Source organism: Trematomus bernacchii, unplaced genomic scaffold (assembly GCF_902827165.1).
Source record: "Trematomus bernacchii unplaced genomic scaffold, fTreBer1.1, whole genome shotgun sequence".
Classification (NCBI taxonomy): Eukaryota; Metazoa; Chordata; class Actinopteri; order Perciformes; family Nototheniidae; genus Trematomus; species Trematomus bernacchii.
Genome location: NW_022987801.1, coordinates 255482 through 273413, shown reverse-complemented (window position 1 = coordinate 273413; position 17932 = coordinate 255482). Strand labels below are relative to the sequence as shown.

Genomic DNA, 17932 nt, shown 5'->3' with positions numbered 1-17932 from the left:
TTTGAGACCCGGCCACTAGTTCGCTAGCACCAGAAGCTAACAACAACGATCTCCGGTACCGGTGCGCTCTCTCTCTCACAAAATAGCTCGTTCCACTCACACACAGAGCCGAGCTTGAATGAAACACAGAGACCCAGACGTACTTGTACTGTACTGTATCATATTATTTATTATTTTCAAAACCATTTTCCCTCCTGGTCTCTCGCGCCCCCCCTGTCATGCCTCTACGCCCCCCAGGGGGGGGTGCGCCCCCCACTTTGAGAAACACTGCCTTAATGTATGTGTCCTAATATGTGAAAATGATTTGGCAAATTAAAACTGACCTGACCAGCAGGTAAGCTGAAGCAACTCAAAGTATTACATATATTTAACATGTTCATTCAAATGCTCAACGTTTTACTGTGATATCTTGTTTCAACAGTTACTTTATCACTTCATCACTTTCTTCTAAAAACATTTTGTATTATTATTTACTGTATTTTATCTTTATTTTGACATTGTGTGAATCCTGTTTTTAACTCTGACCCTGTTGCTGCTATAAACGAGTGAATTTCCCCAAGGGGATGAATACAGTTCCATCTTATCTTATCTTATCTTAAACAAAGGGGTATTTTAACAAAACAACCAGTTTTACACATTAATGCATCAAAATTGATCATAAATGCCACAGAAACATCAAAACTACATTATTTTGAAATGTTTAAGTGTTTTATAAGACTTAGAAATACCGTCATGTCCGAGAAGTGGTTTTATTCAGAACATTTAATGTACTCAGAGTCTGTAAACCTGCAGGACCGTTATCTGTCACTGTGTTTCCTCGGGCTGAAGGGCGTCTGCAGGATTCCTCCAACAAGACCCGACAGAGACCAGGAATCCAACCTCACCCTGAAATCTCTCTCACGATAAGTGTGTCTCAAACATCTTTCACACACACACACACACACACACACACACACACACACACTTTGAAGAGCAGATTTAACTCACATTTGACGATTCGAATGAACAGTGAATGCTGAGGCCTTAAAGACACATTTACTCCATAGGAAATATGACAAAATAAGGTAACAATAATCCATTGAGACTTTACCAATAGCTTTGCTTTCCAATAACTGATGTATTTTGGAGGGCATGAGTTCAATTGTTCCTTACTCTACATATTTCCCTTTGTAAACACATCATTTAAACCTCTAAATATGTGAGGAGTACCTGTTATGCCTGTAGCAACATTTCCTGTCATCAATCGGATGATTTAATGCAGGCATTTTTTGGTTTATATTCCTTGTTACCGTTCCACAACCTATTAATTTGAGCAATTGGGAGCTTAGTTCAAGTTGGTAAACGCTCTTAAATATGCCTTATATATACTTTTATTGGAAATGTATACACACGCATGCATGAAAGCCTATTTACCGTTACCTGTAAACGTAAGAATACATATGCAAATGGATGCTTTTTTTTATTTAGGAGGATTAAATCCGTTCAAGTGCATCAACACTTGGCTTTTTCTGCGTATAAAAAGGTGCATAACTGCCTGCTTAATATGCCGAATATGAATAATAAGGCCCCTTTAAAGCACAGCTTGACAAACAACTTTAGATATATATTACTTCCTTTAATTCACATAGTATTTTTTCATAGAAAAACTCGCTGTACAGAGACACCCACCAGAAATATTCACATGCAATACAAATCAGAATTCTTTTTTTGTTGGTATTACTGACATGTTAATGAGCTTTTTCTTTTCCCCCCCATCACAATCTCATGTAAAAATATATATAAGTTAAAGTCACACTTATGTTATCGTGATATATACAGAAACACATTTGGATGAATGTGTTTAGCCACTCCTACAGGAACACATTCATACACATCCCGCCTTTTTCATCACTTTTGTGTCCATTTTGTCCTGAGTTGAATGATTTCCCCGCCTCTTCTCTTACTGCCCAGCGGATCCAGTGGTATCGTCGCTCTCGGCTCCATGAGGAGATCCAGGAGAAGACTCCTCCTCTCCTCCTCCCCCTGCCATCCTCGCTGCCTTGCCCTTGAGCAAGGCGCTGTCGGGGTGCAGTGAGTTCAGGTGGATGACCAGCTCGTCCTGGGACCCTGACGTCAGGCCGCACTCCTCGCAGACGTACAGCTTGTTGCGGCGCTCCTTGTAGGCGTACTTCTGCGCCACGCTGTGGATCTTCTTCATGTGAGACTCCAGGGAGCAGCGCTGGGTGAACGCCTTTTCACACAGCGTGCACTTATAGGGACGCACTCCTGTGGAGAAGAGGTGGGAAAATGTCATTTACTATATATTCGATTTATTTCTTCAATATTTATTTTGGCCTTTTTTTTAATTATTATTATTTATATTTATTCTATTTTTTCCTTTTACATAACCAAAAACAGACGGACTCCTGTCAGGAAGATGTGGAAAAATGTCATTAAGTATATTATAAGGACGTATTATAGCCCCCTTTAATATGTCACTGTTTTGCAGTTAGCTTGTTATTGTTATTTTTAATTATATTTTTCTTGACGATAAAGTATTTTCTATATATTTTTTTATATATAATATTGGTATTTTTTTGGATCCACCCTTGATATGATTATTATTTATATTACATATTTTTTTGCCGCATTTTTAAAGAAATGACATGTATGAAAGTCAATAAATAAAAAGTCAAATGTCATTTTGTCCTGTGTTTATGTGCAGTGTGTGTTCATACCTGTGTTTATGTGCGGGAACATGTGTGTTCATACCTGTGTGTGTGCGGGAACATGTGTGTGTTCATACCTGTGTTTATGTGCGGGAACATGTGTGTTCATACCTGTGTGTGTGCGGGAACATGTGTGTGTTCATACCTGTGTTTATGTGCGGGAACATGTGTGTTCATACCTGTGTGTGTGCAGGAACATGTGTGTGTTCATACCTGTGTTTATGTGCGGGAACATGTGTGTGTTCATACCTGTGTTTATGTGTGGGAACATGTGTGTGTTCATACCTGTGTTTATGTGTGGGAAGATGTGTGTGTTCATACCTGTGTGTATGTGCGGGAACATGTGTGTGTTCATACCTGTGTTTATGTGTGGGAACATGTGTGTGTTCATACCTGTGTTTATGTGAGGGAACATGTGTGTGTTCATACCTGTGTTTATGTGCGGGAACATGTGTGTGTTCATACCTGTGTTTATGTGCGGGAACATGTGTGTGTTCATACCTGTGTGTGTGCGTACGTGTCTCTTCAGGTCGAAGGTGTCGTTGAAGCCTTTCCCACAGAAGTTGCACAGGTGTCTCTTGGTGTTGTTGTGGCACTTCAAGTGTCTGTTCAACATGCGCTGGTACTGGAAGGTCTTCTCGCAAATCTGCAACCAACAATACCAACAATTAATATATGTAAAAGGTTATATTTTCTGCCAGCAGAGATTAATGCTACACAACTCCAACAAACTGATGAATTATCATGTATATGTTATCAGAATCAGAATCAGGTTTATTACCAAGTAGGAGGAATTTGACTTGGTGTCATGGTGCATACATAAAAAATAACCCGACAGTTTTGGACGTAATATGGTCGGTGAGCTCAGCCCCCTCCTTCTTTATTTTTATCAATTTTTAAAGCTTTATACCCCAAATCAGCACTTTTGAAACAGGAAGTGAAATAGAGGGATATGAGGCATGGCTAGAATGGGTGATCTGTTTGGTATTTTGAGCAAAACACTTCATAGACATGTTTTTTATATATTTATATATATCTGAGACCTATGCTATTGCCTAAAAATAGCATGATAGGTGACCTTTAAATACTGCTATATTTCTTCTTATATTAATTAATATTTTTTAATGTTATTATAGTGTTCTTAAAATAGTTCTCTATCTGTGTTTTACATTTTTGTTTTACTGTTATGTTTGCACCACGACATCAAGTCAAATTCCTCGTACGTGTCAACCTACCTGGTGATAAACCTGTTTCTGATTCTGATTCTGTTGGAGGAGCTCAGGTCATTATTTAATTTCATACTCTGTTCTTGTACATATCATATTCTATTTACATGTATATAGACTTCTTGCACTATTTTGTATTTTGTGTTGTATTATATATGTTGCATTGTTGGAGGAGCTCAGGTCAGAAGAATGTCATTGCCATTTCTACACTGTATCTTTGTGCATAAAACCTTTGAAACTTGAATCTTTGAATGAATCAAAAATACTACACACCTGGCACATGTACTGCGCCGTCGGGGAGCTCTGACCTGTCGACCTGGTCACCATGGAGACCGCTTCCATGGGGTCAGAGGTCGCCGTCAAGGCAACGGGCATCACCGTGGCGTTGGGAGTGAGGGATGGAGGGGCGGGAACAGAGAGAGGAAGGAGAGAGGGATCGGGAGGAAGCTCACCTGTAGTCACCTGGGGAGAAGAGAGGGAGAAATATGGGTTATTAACCCTTAATGTAGCATTGTGTCGTCACTCGTCACCCCTTGTGTCCTCACCCCTTGTGTCCTCACCCCTTGTGTCCTCACCCCTTGTGTCCTCACCCCTTGTGCACAGTTAAAGAGCTGCTGATGTTCATTTGCAGAAGAAAAAAACTACTAAAACAAAAACTGTATGTCATTTTTTTCTCTCTCATATCCACAAAGTATGTATTAAAAAGAGTCTTTAACATAATCTCTCCACTTGTGTCCTCACCCCTTGTGTCCTTCCTCCTTGTGTTCTCACCCCTTGTGTCCTCCCCCCTTGTGTTCTCTCCCCTTGTGTCCTCACCCCTTGTGTCCTCCCCCCTTGTTTCCTCACCCCTTGTGTCCTCCCCCCCTTGTGTCCTCTCCCCTTGTGTCCTCCCCCCTTGTGTCCTCCCTCCTTGTGTCCTCTGCCCTTGTGTCCTCACCCCTTGTGTCCTTCCCCCTGGTGTCCTCTCCCCCTCGTGTCCTCTCCCCCCTGGTGTCCTCACCCCCTTGTGTCCTCACCCCCTTGTGTCCTCACCTTGATTTTGGAGCGTATGTACGGTGACCCCTGAGCTCTCCTCCTGATGTCGGTGCACTGCTCCGGATGTCGGCCCAGAGCGGTGCTGGACGGCAGCTCGGCGTGTGTGTGTGTGTCAGAGAGATGTGTGTGTGTGTCGGAGAGGTGTGTGTGTGTGTCGGAGAGAGAGTGTTTGGTGAGGCAGAGCGGCAAGGCCTCGGCGGGACTCGCTTCCACCTCCACCAGGAAGGAGGGAGGGAACCTGTGGACTGGAGGGAGAGAGAGAGAGAGTCAGATTATAATAATAGATTACATTTGTATAGCGCTTTTCCTGGTGCTCAGACGCTTTACATAAAATCAGAAACAGTACAAAGAAAGTCTCCTCTTTAACCTGCAGAAAATAACTTCAGATATACTTTTCTTTCATTAAAAACTACTGTGATTAGTAACAGATTATTAACAATGTTGGTGATGACCTTTCTGTCCGTTGCAAAGTCACATTCAATACATTGAGAGATTACAACATTAATACAAATCTGAGAGAACCATAGTATTCTTTTTTATTTAATCTTGTGTTTTTATTATATTTTAGTTTTTTTTAATGGACATTTTACTTTATTTTCTTTGTTAATTTATCTTTACATAATATTTTCTTTTATTTATTTATTTTTTATTTCATTCTTAAAGGGAACAACCATCACAAAACCCAATTTCCTAAGATTTTAATGAAATATTTATAGGTTTCTGATTGTCATCATACGTACTCAGGAACAACAACATTGTGCAGGCTTCTCTAGATGAGAAAAGAATACATAATAAAGGCACTAGTTAGAATATGTTCAAAGGTACAACATGAACAGCTATGGGTTTTAATAAATGTGAATAGAGGGGGAGAGAGGATTGGGAAAAAGAAACCGAGGTAAATATTTATTTCATAGTGAACGTCATGATGTGCAGCCGGCTTCATATTTGCACAATCCCTCAATTAGCAAACACACAGAGCTAAATATATGTGTGTTTGGGTGTGGGTGTGCACACGTTCGGCGTATTGTTTTGTGCAAGTCATTTGGCATGCACTCACACATGTACACACATGTACACACACACACATGTACACACACACACGTACACATGTACACACACACACACACGTACACACATGTACACACACACATGTACACACACACACACACACACATGTACACATGTACACACACACACACACATGTACACACACACACACACACACACATGTACACACACACACACACACACACACACACACACACACACACACACACACACACACACACACACACACACACACACACACACACACACACACACACACACACACACCACACACACACACACACACACACACACACACACACACACACACACACACACACACACACACACACCACACACACACACACACACACCACACACACACACACACACACACACACACACACACACACACACACACACACACACACACACACACACCACACACACACACACACACACACACACACACACACACACACACACACACACACACACACACACACACACACCACACACACACACACACACAACACCACACACACACACCACACACACACACACACACACACACACAACAGTTAGACTCGTTTGACCAGACAGTCTTGCAGCACCAGCTCTGTACCTTCCTCAAACAATCCACCTCCGCAGGGTGTGTGTGTGTGCGTGCGTGCGTGCGTGCGTACAATATATTAAAAAAAATAACTTTTTAGATAAGGAGACAGAGAGGGATTTAGGTTCATAGAAACCTTTGACACTCAAATAGACAGGTGTGCGTGCGTGTCTTTGTGTATGTGTGTGTGTGGCAGGTGTGGCTGAGCTCTGAACAGACAACCAATCAGTTGCCTCTGCACGGCCTCCATCAGATAAAACTCAAATACAGATGCAAATGGAGTCATACAGAGAGCTGTCGAGATGGAGGGACATAAAACTGATCTGAGAGCAGCCGAGGTAACGGGATTCGGACAGATCTATGTGACAAGACACTAAAGTCTTTATCCTCACATGGAAATTCTTACTGTGGCAATTAAGATTAAGCTAACAGAATATACACACAAAGTTATCAAAGTGTATTGCTGTGTAGATGAAACAAAACACCATGTTGTAACTCAACCATTTATCAGGAAGTGTAACTGGATCCAGGCATATTCTTAACTTTACAAACATAACGGATAAAATATTACCGAATGCAAAGCTGGAAAACAGCTAATATCAAAAGTTTATTGGGCCTTGTTATTATAATAAAGTAAGTCTTAATAGCTGTGTGTCCTACAAGAAATGATCCATGTCTCGTCAGGTAAACATACTTTATGGAAACCAGATCAGTTTATTTTAGTTACGAACTGTTTAAGTGATAATTAACCACTTTAAATCTGTCTTAGTTCCTCTGTGTGTTTCTGTGGAGACGGCTGCTGGCCGGACATTTAATCTCATCTTGTATTGTTTGTCCTCCCCTCCTTCCCCCTCACCTATGAATGAAATGTGTGTGTGTGCTTCTGTAAGAGTGTGTGTGTGTGCATTTGGAAGGTAGGGTGATGGGGTTCGAAACACCAACGAAAGTTTCTTTATCGAGACAGAGAGAGTGTGTGTGTGTGTGTGTGTGTGTGTGTGTGTGTGTGTGTGTGTGTGTGTGTGTGTGTGTGTGTGTGTGTGTGTGTGTGTGTGTGTGTGTGTGTGTGTGTGTGTGTGTGTGTGTGTGTGTGTGTGTGTGTGTGTGTGTGTGTGTGTGTGTGTGTGTGTGTGTGTGTGTGTGTGTGTACAGCCTCAGGATAGAATGGGACTGGGACTATGTTCATGTTAAACTAAATATTTGCCTTCTTTTCAAAAATGTAATGAGAAGATCTATATCACTCTCATTGTGAAATATGAAGCCAGGAGCTAGTTAGCTTAGCATAACAACTTGTAACAGCTGGCTGACTGTTCCTTTATGCTAAGCTAGGCTAACCGTAGCTTGATCTTTAACAAAATAAATACATTTCAGTGGTATCAAACCTCTCAAATGAACGAATGGGCCTAAAATGTCAAACTATTCCTTTTTTGAAACACATTCACAGGATCTTTTTCAAAAATGTGTTTATGCTATGCAGTGGAAATCTGACCGAAAATTACAAATCTATTTTGAACTGTACAAAATACATACATACAATATAAATACATATTTCAAATGACCCCTTTGTTTTGTGATATTGAGGCATTATCACTGGTCTTCTGTTTACTAAAAATGTATATATTATATGCATGGCCTCATTAACTATTTTATGTTCAAATGTTATTGTTTTTTTTTTTAAATCACTGAAGCCCTGATGATCCCAAACAGATAACGTTTTAATACTATCTTTAAAAACCTGTACTGAGATTCACATGCATTAATGACAGTGATGTTAATAACTTTTCTGTACCTTTTTAATTTTCCTCGTGTATTTAAATTAGCTTTTCTTTTTTCTCCTTCGTTCTTAATTAAACAAAAAATATTCTGACTAATGTTGAAATCACAGGTAATACACCTGGTATGTGTGTTTGAGTTAGTGGTTGATTTCAGACTGATGATTCTTCAGAAACAGGCCCCGGCACATGGTTGTGGATTAGGAGATACAAATAAACCCCACACAAACACAAACACACCCACACAAACGTTTTGAAACTGATGGCATCTGGCAAACCATAAAAGTATTCAACAAGCCTGTTTCTGACTGCAATTATCATACCTCTGAGTGTGTGTGTGTGTGTGTGTGTGTGTGTGTGTGTGTGTGTGTGTGTGTGTGTGTGTGTGTGTGTGTGTGTGTGTCCTTAAGTCACCGCACACACGCCAGGCAGGTACGTCAAGTAACGGCACATACCGAGAACTAAGGGTGAGACAGTTTCGGTGCTTTGAGTGGAGTCTTAGTTATGCGTAATTACGCACTGAAATGCATCTGTATTGTGTTCAAACTATAGATATTTTTAAGAAAAATATTATTTGATTCTCATGTTTTGCGTGTAAACTGGTTCAACAACGGTATAAAAAAACAGTTAACAGAAATCAATCGAGTTAAGTAAGTAAACGTGGCTCTAAGAATAGTTAACCGTTTATTTTCGGTGCGTAAAGTTAGAATCCAGAAATACCCTCATGCATCCATTGCGATATATATTTTTTGGCATGGTTCTTTTTTTATTGAAACCCCCTTGAAAAGTAGCTGCAGTAGGTACAGTTCTTTAAAAATGTTCCGGGTGCAAACACCAGAGAGGATGTAAAAGTCAATGATTACAAGTTAACGGTGATGAGATGTGGAGGCAAAGAGACAGGGAGAGAGGGGGGAGGGGGAGAAAGAAAGAGAGGGAGAGGTTTAGGGTGTAGTCCGTTATTTGTTATCTGAAACCGACGTGATCTTACAATAAAAAACCCTCCGATGGCAACAATGGAGATTGTTCTCGAGCGGAGTAGTTGGGACACAGGTGGGCTTCATTTATTTGTCATTTAAATAACGGTGTAAACAGCGAAACTAAGCTAAAGACGCCAAACTCAGATTGACAGTTACAAACATGTCAGCTCTTGTTATGTTTCTGCTGAGGCACCCAATTTAGAAAAACGTTATTCCCTGAGGGCCGCAATGAGATCCAAACGAGTGGTAAACCAAACAACCTGGGAAGACTTCTCTATTAACACTTTAGTTGATTTAACCTAAAACTCCAATAAGAATTAAGCAAACGCACCACTTTAAAGTTTGTTTTTAGCAGAAATGTGCTTCTTAAATGACACTTGGGACGTCATATAACATACATTCTTCTCTATTAACACACACAATATCGTAAATTAGTTGATTGAATCACCATGTAAAACTCAAAGACAAGCAAACGCACCACTTTAGGGTTTGTTTTTATGAGAAATATGCCCATAAATAACATAAAATACGCCATTAAGGATGAAAAAAGCCATACAACTAACTCATTATTAGACGAAAACGACTTTAAAGTTTGTTATGGCCCGAAATGTGCCCATAAGTTGCTTGAAAAAAGCCATTCAGCATGAAAAAACAATAGAAAATGACTTAGTGGACCAAAACGACCAATTCGTGGAGAAATAACTTAACCCTACATGGCATTACAGATACTTTTATAATAAACAAACAGTAATGAACTCGTTTTTCTTTACCTAAAGTCTATATATGAGCTTTATATATAGGTGAGTGGATGCAGGGCTCAGCTGTAATCAGGGGTTGAAGGTCGATGTGTGAAAAGCAACGGGCCTTGTGATAGCCACACAATGACAGATATGAAAACAGAAAAGCAAACATGCATGCTTTTGTGGTGACATAACACGTTTTATAAGAGCTTAAACAATAACTATGTATATGTGTAAATAATTCAATACTTTAAAGTGGATTCAGTGAGGTTTAACATGATGTTTTGACGCGGATAAAAGTTTAAAATTAGGGTTAAATATGCCTAAAGTTAAACATACGCAACTTCACTTCAGGAAATACACTCAGGAGAGTGTGTAGTTCACGGCCCGCTGTGTTTCCCGTTATTCGGTGTCCCCGGAGAGCAGCCTCCCCGTTACAATCACAACCAGACCCCCTCTTCATCTACACACACATTCCTAGTGTGTCCAAACCCGTTAGAAACCAACAAACCCGTGCCTAAAAAGCACCCAAATATGCGTTTTTCTTGCTTTAAACCAGCAGATATGTCTCATTCCAGCAGCGTGGACTCACCTGGGATGTAGACGTCGCCTCGATCATAGTCAGGGAGCTCGCCCCAGCTCCGCTTTCCCGGAGAAACATTGGCTTTCTTCACCAGAAAGGCCCTCGGCATGTTTAATTAACACTCTGGGAGTCTTTTTGGGAATGTTTGAAGAAGTGTTACAAAAGTTACAAAAGCAGGAAACTCCAAAGTTGGAAGAAAAAAAAATGGAAGGTGTCGATCCAATCTTCTTCCTCTTTGCACCTTTCTTCTCGTTTCGCAAGTCGTTTTTTAATCACCTTTTTTTTTCAGTAGCACACCTTTCCTTTAAACGTATTTGTTTCCTGTACTTAAACAACACGAGCATTGGTCGGACAGGTGAGTCCGCTCAGGTGTGCAGTCGGACAGGTAAAGACGAATTTCTCCCACAGCGACTGGAATAACGGGAGTGTGTGTGCGTGGGTGAGAAAAAAACGGTGTATTGTATCCTGATCACACACACACACACACAGCCGACGGAGGTGGGTCGAAAAGCAGCAGCACAGGTACTCTTTTGAAAAAGCAGGAAACGGGCGCCACCGCGCATGCGCGTCAGAAATAACGGTGACAACAAACCAGGGAGAGTCTGGGCTCGGCCTCCGTTTACCTGTCGGACCGGTTTACCCTCCCTCCTCTCTCTCTCTCTCTCTCTCTCTCTCTCTCTCTCTCTCTCTCTCTCTCTCTCTCTCTCTCTCTCTCTCTCTCTCTCTCTCTCTCTCTCTCCACCTCTTCTCCATTCTGCTGTAAGGTGTGGGGAACAGTGCATATGACGGGGAATACTTTTAGGAAATGGGTGACGAAGGAGAGGACACAACAAGCTGGCACACATCATGTTGTTTACACTTTTTACGCTGCTACGGACAGTCTTGCACTAATGTACAGTACATTTCTCAAAGATATTGAAGTGACTGTTATTTTGTATAATGACTGTTGTGTGTGTGCATATGTGCAAATGTGTCTGTTGATTGTGTATATAGGTATTTTTATACCTATTTTTATATATATTTGTTTTTGTATTCGGGATTGTGGGAAACAGTATTTGGATCTCTCTGTCTGTACACACAAACTGAAAGATTGACAATAAAGTTGACTTTGACTTTGATCATGTCATTTTTTAACGTATGGGTTCATATAAGTCTTAAGTAACAATACAAAATGAATGTGTGTCACTCTAGCAGGTAATAGACCAACAATGACATGTAAGACCACATAAAATAGTTTACAAAGCAAAAGTGATATATGAGCAAACAGAAAACGCTCAATTTTAGGAAAACTGTTCTTACTATTGTTCATTTGTAACGTATTTGTTCATAAAAGTCTGAAGTAACAATAACAAAAGTAACAATAACAAAAGTATGCCTTTTATGCTGCTGTAACAAAAACAATTTCCCAATTTGGGATCAATAAAGTACGATCTATCTATCTATCTATCTAAATGGCACCTTTTGAGACACCCAATGACACCTTACAATGCAAGGAATACTGCACAGGTAAAAACAGCTACACATCATTTGGTTATTAACACTGGATGACAACAGCAGTCAAAAGTGAATTATTTTTAACCCCATCTAGCAAAAAAATAAGCCCCCCTGGATTGAGAGCGATGGTTTAAAAATGATATTCCGTTACCAGTACCTGTAATAAAGTGTCACCAGTAACCGAATAAGTATCCCAATGTAGAAGTAATGCCACCTGATAGGAAACAGTAATGTGTCCTCTGCTCATTTTAAGAAAAAAACTACCTTTTCTGAAACACACTCTTGCAGTTTTAGACCAACAATGAAATACAAGACCACATCAAATAGTTTACAAAGCAAAAGGGATATTTGAGCAAACAGAAAACGCTCTAATACCTGTATGAAGTTATATAGTACTATATGTGTTTTTTCTGGTGTAAATTATGTATTTGTACACATATCCTCAGGGGAGTTTGGGTCTGTCTTTGCTATTTGATCTTATGGTCATTGTTATCAATATTTGTACTTTTCTTTCAGGTCCTTTGGCTTTTGCAAAGACAAGAAAAACCAGATTTTACAAGTTTACACACTACCAGACAATGCTACTGATTCTTGTATGTTTTGTGATACTGCAGTTCAACAGCAGAGTACTTTATTTATTTATTTGTAGTGTAATATCAGAGCTGAAAGTACTAATACAGGCCTGTTAGGATGTAAATGAGTCATTCAGAGATCACTGTGACTCCCTGCTGAGTGTTTACAACCTCCTGCTGCTCTCCCACTGTTCTCCTGTCTTTGTAATTAACAAGGCACACACACACACACACACACACACACACACACACACACACACACACACACACACACACACACACACACACACACGCACATGCACACGCACACGCACACACGCACGCACGCACGCACGCACGCACACACACACACACACACACACACACACACACACACACACACACACACACACACACCTGTTTGTTTACCAAATAGAGAAATGAACATGTTATCATGATGGTCAACTAGATACAGGGAAATTAAATACAATGCTTTTCAAAATGTCAACATTTACAAACTCATTATTATCCTCTATGTGGAACAAACTCCTAAAAAGCTGCAACTCTCACTTCTTTAAATAAAAAATATACCTATTCATAACAAACACTGCACTGTAACTTTTATACTTGTATTTGACATCTGTTCTATTTTAACTTGTTCTTTTGACTTTTAATAGCTATTTCCCCCTATATCTAAAGATAACTGTATAAAATGTTTCTTTTGCATCATGTTTTAATCTCTCAATATGTTTTTGTAAAGCATTTTTACTGGCTTGTTGTCTAAATATGCCATATAAATAAACTTGCCTTGCCTTACTTCGACTTCAGTGACATGCAAATATAATATTCTGCGTGATATTTATTTTCTGAGGCCTTTATCCTGGCCGTTTGGTTCCTCTAACGCTGGCAGAGATTGTTGTTTTTGCCTTTTGTTCAGAGTATTCAAAGTCTCTCGGTGTTTTGTGTGTACTCCTCTCTCTATAGGCCGGGCGTCCCTGAGCGAAGGAGCTGTGCAGAGTTTCCCATTTGCATGTGCAAGATAAACAAAATCTAAAATAGCACGGACACACCTGGAACAGAAGCATGCAGCTTTATGTCGAGTGAAGAAGAGGAGTGGCGGATGAATGAGCGGTATGTTGTCGGAGTAGTTTGGGCGGATTAACTACTGCTCCTTCCTAACTGTCATCCGCACTATTATATACTCTATTATCCTCTTTAACCTCAAGCATTTACGGCGTCACCAAAACAGACGTCAGATGTTTATTATCAATAGAAGAGCTTATTTTTACCTTCACCCTAAAGCTACTCAGCACACAGGTACATCAGGTAAAGATGAAACACTCTCCAGTTCAACCTGATCCTCAAAACCCCTCGGACACTTCACCAGAGACGGGAAAGTACACTTTGCTCAAGTGGAAGTACAGATACTCGTGTTTAAAAATACTCTGGTAAAAGTAGAAGTACTGACTAAACTTCTTAACTCAAGTAAAAGTATGGGCTTTGAAATGTACTTAAGTAAAAAGTACCCATAACGAGCAGCTGTTTTAAAGAGTACCTGACCTCCCTTTATATTAATAGAACAATAATGTCATTGTTAGCTAATGAATGTTTCCATGCTGAACAACGGCAACATGACAACGTTTTCATTGGTCCCTCTTCTTTAGAGAAGACCAGGAAATGATGGATACACGGATCGTGTTCAAATCAATAGGCACGCAATGACTCTAAAGAATAATGATCACGCCACCAAACACACATTCAAACTAAAGGAACCAGCCTGTTTGGGAAATGTGAGAAGTAGAAAGTACAGGTATTTGTGTTCAACATGTAAGAAGTAGAAAGTACAGGTATTTGTGTTCAAAATGTAAGAAGTAGAAAGTACAGGTATTTGTGTTCAACATGTAAGAAGTAGAAAGTACAGGTATTTGTGTTCAACATGTAAGAAGTAGAAAGTACAGGTATTTGTGTTCAACATGTAAGAAGTAGAAAGTACAGGTATTTGTGTTCAACATGTGAGAAGTAGAAAGTACAGGTATTTGTGTTCAACATGTAAGAAGTAGAAAGTACAGGTATTTGAGTTCAACATGTAAGAAGTAGAAAGTACAGGTATTTGTGTTCAACATGTAAGAAGTAGAAAGTACAGGTATTTGTGTTCAACATGTAAGAAGTAGAAAGTACAGGTATTTGTGTTCAAAATGTAAGAAGTAGAAAGTACAGGTGTTTGTGTTCAACATGTAAGAAGTAGAAAGTACAGGTATTTGGGTTCAACATGTAAGAAGTAGAAAGTACAGGTATTTGTGTTCAAAATGTAAGAAGTAGAAAGTACAGGTATTTGGGTTCAACATGTAAGAAGTAGAAAGTACAGGTATTTGGGTTCAAAATGTAAGAAGTAGAAAGTACAGGTATTTGTGTTCAAAATGTAAGAAGTAGAAAGTACAGGTATTTGTGTTCAAAATGTAAGAAGTAGAAAGTACAGGTATTTGTGTTCAACATGTAAGAAGTAGAAAGTACAGGTATTTGTGTTCAAAATGTAAGAAGTAGAAAGTACAGGTGTTTGTGTTCAACATGTAAGAAGTAGAAAGTACAGGTATTTGGGTTCAACATGTAAGAAGTAGAAAGTACAGGTATTTGTGTTCAACATGTAAGAAGTAGAAAGTACAGGTATTTGTGTTCAAAATGTAAGAAGTAGAAAGTACAGGTATTTGGGTTCAACATGTAAGAAGTAGAAAGTACAGGTATTGGGTTCAACATGTAAGAAGTAGAAAGTACAGGTATTTGTGTTCAAAATGTAAGAAGTAGAAAGTACAGGTATTTGTGTTCAAAATGTAAGAAGTAGAAAGTACAGGTATTTGTGTTCAACATGTAAGAAGTAGAAAGTCGTCAGAAAAATAAGTAGTGGAGTAAAGTACTGATACCAGAAAAATGTACTTAAGTACAGTAACAAAGTACTTGTACTCCACTACTTCCCACCTCTGCACTTCACTGTTATTGATCTGCCATCTCTACTTCCTCCTCAGTAAAGGAACACAGATTTATTGCGGGGCTTTAAGTTAAATCAGCTGATGGATCAATGTACTGTCATTGTAGAGGCAACACAATGCAGTAATATACAGAAGTTATATATAGAATAACTAAAGAATTTGCAGTAGATGTAGTATGCAGAGGTGGGAGAAGTAGAAAGTAGAAGTACTCAGATCTTGTACTTGAGTAAAAGTAGAAATACCAGAGTGTAGGAATACTCTGTTACAGTAAAAGTCCTGCATTCAAAATGTTACTCAAGCTAAAGTAGAAAAGTATTATCATCAAAATATAATTAAAGTAGCGACAGTAAAAGTAGAAGTACTCGGATCTGGTACTTGAGTAAAAGTAGAAGTACTCAGATCTGGTACTTGAGTAAAAGTAGAAGTACTCAGATCTTGTACTTGAGTAAAAGAAGAAGTACTCAGATCTTGTACTTGAGTAAAAGTAGAAGTACTCAGATCTTGTACTTGAGTAAAAGAAGAAGTACTCAGATCTTGTACTTGAGTAAAAGTAGAAGTACTCAGATCTTGTACTTGAGTAAAAGTAGAAGTACTCGGATCTGGTACTTGAGTAAAAGTAGAAGTACTCAGATCTTGTACTTGAGTAAAAGTAGAAGTACTTAGATCTTGTACTTGAGTAAAAGAAGAAGTACTCAGATCTTGTACTTGAGTAAAAGTAGAAGTACTCAGAACTTGTACTTGAGTAAAAGTAGAAGTACCAGAATGGAATAATCTGTTAAAAGTCCTGCATTAAAAATGTTTTACTCAAGTAAAAGTAGAAAAGTATTATCATCAAAATATAGTTAAAGTAGCGACAGTAAAAGTAGTCAATGTGCAGATTGTCCTAAATGTAAATCTATTGTTGTACTGCAATATATAACATGTATATTATGGTATAAATTGGGCCGTTTTGAGCTTCTCCTCTTGTTTTTTAATAGTTAAATGTCGATTTCTCTTCTTACCTATCTCCTTGAATGTTATGTTATTAGCTCAGCCTGCATTATGAACTATTTAGATATGCATTAGTTTCTCAGCAATGGGTGTACACACTGGTCCGGTAGCATACCAATGTGTGTAGTGTCAGAAATACAGTTAATATCAAATCAAATCAAGTTTTATTTATAAAGCACATTTAAAAGCGATTTTTGGTCGAGCCAAAGTGCTGTACATGTAATAAAAAACACATTACTACAATCACAATAATAATACAATAATATGTACTCATGTAAACACTGTCTGGAGTGTGTGTTATGCATCTGGATTTAATGAATGATTCTTGTCGGAAAAAAGATGAGAGCAAGAGCTTGCAAAGGAAGCTAAGAGGGGGAAAGGATCAGATAGAATAGAATAGAATATATTATATCTTTATTGTCATCATACAAAGCACAACGACATTTCTTTGGCAACTCTCACTGCAGTAAAAAGTAGACACAAATAAATAAATTAGAGTGGTAAAAGCACTGAGATGCATGGTGAGGAAGAACCTGATATTAGAGCTGAACGACTCATTAAAAGACTCGTCAGCTGACCTTTGACGGCTTTAAGACAGGGCAGCTCAAATTAAACTGTCAAGCTCAGTTATGTAACATCAGTCTGAAGCCTTTAAAAAAAACGGTGACACGGCTACAGGTGTGTAGTTTGGGCAGATGAACTACCCTCCTCCTTCCTAACTGTCATCCGCACTATTATCCTCTTTAACCTCAAGCATTTACGGCGTCACCAAAACAGTCTTCAGATGTTTGTTATCAATAGAAGGGGATATTTTTGCATCCACCCTGAAGCTGTCTCACACATGATGAAACACTCTCCAGTTCAACCTGATCCTCAAAACCCCTCGGACACTTCACCAGAGATGGGAAAGTACACACATCATTTACTCAAGTAGAAGTACATATACTCGTGTTTAAAAGTAGAAGTACTGACTAAACTTCTTTACTCGAGTAGATGGGCTTCAAAATGCACTAAAAAGTAACTACCAGCTGTTTTAAATCCAGATGCATAACACACACACACCAGACAGTGTTTACATGAGTAAATATGAAGAGATACTACATTACATCACATGTCACTTGTTAGATGCTTTTATCCAAAGCGACTTATATACTCAATACTGTGGGCAATCCCCACAGGAGCAATTTGGGGTGAAGTGTCTCAGGGACACAACGACAT

At 39.1% G+C, this 17932-nt stretch overlaps 1 protein-coding gene across 1 annotated transcript; it reads right to left on the bottom strand.

Moving 5' to 3' along the window:
* Positions 1 to 1600: 1600 nt before the first annotated feature.
* Positions 1601 to 11203, bottom strand: ovol1a (ovo-like zinc finger 1a). Its single transcript, XM_034150247.1, has 5 exons — positions 10708 to 11203; positions 4967 to 5214; positions 4208 to 4396; positions 3210 to 3354; positions 1601 to 2265 (listed from the first exon to the last, which is right to left on the bottom strand). The coding sequence occupies exons 1-5, from the start codon at positions 10805 to 10807 to the stop codon at positions 1940 to 1942; spliced, it is 1008 nt and encodes a 335-aa protein (XP_034006138.1). The 5' UTR covers positions 10808 to 11203; the 3' UTR covers positions 1601 to 1939.
* Positions 11204 to 17932: the final 6729 nt, after the last annotated feature.

Coding starts and splice junctions, on each gene's coding strand:
- ovol1a (XM_034150247.1), bottom strand. CDS start 10,807: ATGCCGAGGGCCTTTCTGGTGAAGAAAGCCAATGTTTCTCCGGGAAAG. Junction 4,397..4,966: donor ACATACGCTCCAAAATCAAG/GTGAGGACACAA, acceptor TCTTCTCCCCAG/GTGACTACAGGTGAGCTTCC. Junction 2,266..3,209: donor ACACGTACGCACACACACAG/GTATGAACACAC, acceptor TCTTCTCCACAG/GAGTGCGTCCCTATAAGTGC.